At 45.4% G+C, this 3,822-nt stretch overlaps 1 protein-coding gene across 1 annotated transcript; it reads right to left on the reverse strand.

The window, feature by feature from the left end:
• Window positions 1-295: 295 nt before the first annotated feature.
• On the reverse strand, window positions 296-907 carry LOC128126889 (uncharacterized). Its single transcript, XM_052765049.1, has one exon. It carries the CDS (start codon window positions 905-907, stop codon window positions 296-298), a length of 612 nt encoding a protein of 203 aa, XP_052621009.1.
• Between the last annotated feature and the right edge of the window lie 2,915 nt (window positions 908-3,822).

Genomic DNA, 3,822 nt, shown 5'->3' on the forward strand with positions numbered 1-3,822 from the left:
GGTTTTTCTCTACGTTTGAATATGCAATTGTAATGGTTTTATATGCATACATTAAGTACATTGCCATAACATCTTCATGCTTTGACAGTACAACATAAACAAATAACAAACAACATTACCAAAAGGGGACCATAACAGATAAATGCCAAAACACAATCATTACCAACAAAGGGCATTAAAGTACATTATCATAAGGGCATCAAAGTACATTATCAAAATGGATAAAAAAAAAGGCAACAAAGTACCAACTAAAGTGCATTAACAAGTCTTCACAAACATAAAAAGTACTTAAACATCAATTCCCATCTTTGGCCTTGTAGGTCCTGGCATTGTGACCCTTTTGCTTACACTTACTACATGTCACAGTCAAAAACTTCCTGCTCAGTGATTGAGTTTCATTATCATTTTGACTTTGACTGTTTGCTTGCCTCTTACGTTGCTGGATTTCAATCCTTTCCTCTGTTGTAATCCTTCTTTTCTTTTTTGGCCTGCCTATAGCTTTGTTGTGTGGTGGAGGCACAAGAGTTGTTGGGCAGTCACTCTTAGGCCACATGGCTCTACCTTTGATAGGCTCCACCTTGAAGGAGTACATCTCTTTCCATGTATCAAGCCAATACACCTTATGCACATAGGTGTATAGTTCTCCCACCTTTTCATTATTGTCTGCCATTTCATTTAGGCTTGCAATTGCATGTTTGCAAGGAATTCCAGTAAGCTCCCACTTTCTACAACTACACTCCTTTTTCTCCATGTCCACCACATGTTGATCATTCCATGGACCTTTAACCTGATACTTTTGTCCCCCATTCCATCGTGCATGATACTTACTAGCTAGTGTTGTGTTTGATTCCAAAATCCTAGTACCAGTTGGAGTTAATGGACCTTGACACTTGTTTAACACCTTCATCACATTGCATACTCTCTTCATAAGGTACTCTCTGATGAACTCCAAACAATTGATAATGGGTTTGTCTCTCCCTTTAACAAGTTTGCTATTGAACTGTAACGACCCAAAAATCACGACTAAAAATTTCTTTTAAAACATTACTAAAACTGGATTTATAAAACGTATCATAAGTCAAACATAACTTTCGAGTATTAAATTCAAAACATAATATTATTATCAGAGTCAAACATTCCCAGGCTAACTGACTATGGTGTGTGCTCTGCAATCTTCCCGAGCTCCTCTTTTGAAAACCGAGTACCTGAAACCAAAACTGAAAACCGTAAGCACGAAGCTTAGTGAGCTCCCCCAATCTACCACATAACACACAAAACATATAAACACATATTGGGCCTTGCCCACTGCATCGGACCGAAGTCCGGACTAACGGGGCCTTGCCCCCTACATCGAACCGAAGTCCGAAGCTGGCATCGGACCGAAGTCCGAAGCTAACTGACTGGGGCCTTGCCCCCTCCATCGGACCGAAGTCCGAAGCTGACTATCCGGGACCTTGTCCCCTCCATCGGACCGAAGTCCGAAGCTGACATCGGACCGAAGTCCGAAGCTAACTGACTGGGGCCTTGCCCCCTCCATCGGACCGAAGTCCGAAGCTGACATCGGACCGAAGTCCGAAGCTAACTGACTACAGCATATCATAGCATATCAACTGGCATAAACTCACATATACTGCATACTACATCGGGCCGTAGCCCGGAACACATCACATAATTCCTGTTTGAGCCACGAAGGCATCAAACATACTAACTGCTGTATCAGATCAACATCCGAAACTACTGCTAGCTAAACGGGCCGGCATTGTGGCCTTAGACCCGTTCCTACTGGAAGGAAACTCACCTGAACTGCTGAGCCCTGCTGATAAACCTCTGGCTGCTACTCGACAATCCCCTGAACCGCTGCTCCTCTAGCTCTCCGAGCTATCAATATACATATAACACTTAGTCTGACAGTCAACTAAGTCAACTCTGGTCAAAGTCAACCTTCCAGGTCAACCCTACTCGCCGAGTCACCCCACTGACTCGCCGAGTTCATAAATCCAAAGTCCTTCCACTCGCGACTCTACTCGCCGAGTCAGCCCCTGACTCGCCGAGTTTACCGATTCCCGAATCCTGACCTGACCAACTCACTGAGTCCTGGCTCGACTCGCTGACTCGAGTCTTAACTCGAAGGGTTTGGGACCACTCGACCTGACTCGCCGAGTCTAAGAACAGACTCGCCGAGCACACGACAAACTTCATCCAACTCGACGAGTTGTTCATCCAACTCGCCGAGTTCATGCCCATCTTCATCCGACTCGACGAGCTGTTCATCCCACTCGTCGAGTTCCTCCTCATCTTCAAGCTACTCGCCGAGTCCACTCGAAGGACTCGTCGAGTCCACTAAGATCCACTTACATGCAGAGGACTTCCGAGTCATGCATGAGCTCCAAACTATAGATCTACCCTCCCCAAGCCTATTTCCCACGTAAAGTTGCAAACTTTACGTGTAGAGAATGAGATCTAGGCAAACTACACCCATAGCTAGGGTTTTGGACCAAGAGACTCCAATTTCCACTCAATGGCTGATACTTTATGGGATTACATACCAAAATAAACATGGATCTGAGGTAACAACCTCAGATCTGGACCTCAAGCTCAAGATTGGTCTTAAACATGGCTTAAAAGCCCCAAAACTCATAACCAAAGAAGATCTAAAGGAAGGAAACGAATTGATACCTTCCAATGCTCTGAAATGTTCCCCAAACTTCAGATCCAAGGCCACTCCTTGATGCCTCCAAGATTCCCACTCCTTCTTCTTCCTTAAAACCACTCAAAATGGCTAAAAGCTTGAATGAACACAATGGGGGCTTAAAGTGCGGCGTTCTGGGTGCAAGAGGCTGTAAAGGAGCCCTAGGAAGAAGATTAAGATGCTTAAATAGGCTCCAAGCCCCAGATTTAGGGTTTTCCTCGCACAGACCAGACTCGCCGAGTCCACTTGGCCGACTCGTCGAGTTGGTCTCTTTCTTATCGACCCGGATCCCGCTCCGACTCGCCGAGTCCTTCCTTTGACTCGTCGAGTCCCTCTTAAATTTAGGGTTTCCTTTACTTTCTTTCTTTGGCTTTCCAAACTTTGGGGTGTTACAACTCTCCCCCACTTAAACTAAACTTCGTCCTCAAAGTTTGCTATGATCAACTGCCTGCGAACTGTCTCCAACTCTCTGTCTGGAAAATTTAACACCCCTTCGTCCGACACTCCAGCCACTCACCATGCCGATCATTACCGATGGAACATACTGGATCCTTCTCTTTCCCATAATCTCCTCAACGTTACTTCCTCCGACTGACAATTCTGATGCCTCCCATCCGCCTACCGGATGTACTGAGACTACTCTGGTCTAACCAATCTCCCTATATCTGAGTTACCGGACTCCCACCGGTCACTACACTCCATCGCAAACTCCTAGTCTCTTCCCGCGACTTCTAAAGATACTTCGATTATCTATAACTGTTCTATCCATCCTGCCGCTCATACTGAAACGATGCTGCTGGAAACAGCTTGCTTTTATCCCACCTGATTACTCATCTCCTACCTACTCGAGCCTTTCCTCCTGAATGAAAAGCTACCTGCCTAGCTATCCTTACAGACCACTTACACTTGGCAGAAGGTTCAACTGATCCTGCTGAGAGAGACTTGCCATTTCCAAATCAACCAACTATACCGTCAGCACTTGCATTCCATCACAAAACTAATACTGACCCAAAACCCCGAAACCTTCCAAACACTGAACTACCTGCAATAATGAACATGCCTGAAACACTAAACTGCCTGAAACGCTGAACCGACTGGAACGCTGAACGGCCTGAAACACTGAACTGGCTGGA

The sequence above is a fragment of the Lactuca sativa genome, chromosome 1 (assembly GCF_002870075.4).
Source record: "Lactuca sativa cultivar Salinas chromosome 1, Lsat_Salinas_v11, whole genome shotgun sequence".
Classification (NCBI taxonomy): Eukaryota; Viridiplantae; Streptophyta; class Magnoliopsida; order Asterales; family Asteraceae; genus Lactuca; species Lactuca sativa.

Bases quoted from the DNA above. Each gene is read 5' to 3' on its own strand.
- LOC128126889 (XM_052765049.1), bottom strand. From the start codon at position 907: ATGAAGGTGTTAAACAAGTGTCAAGGTCCATTAACTCCAACTGGTACT.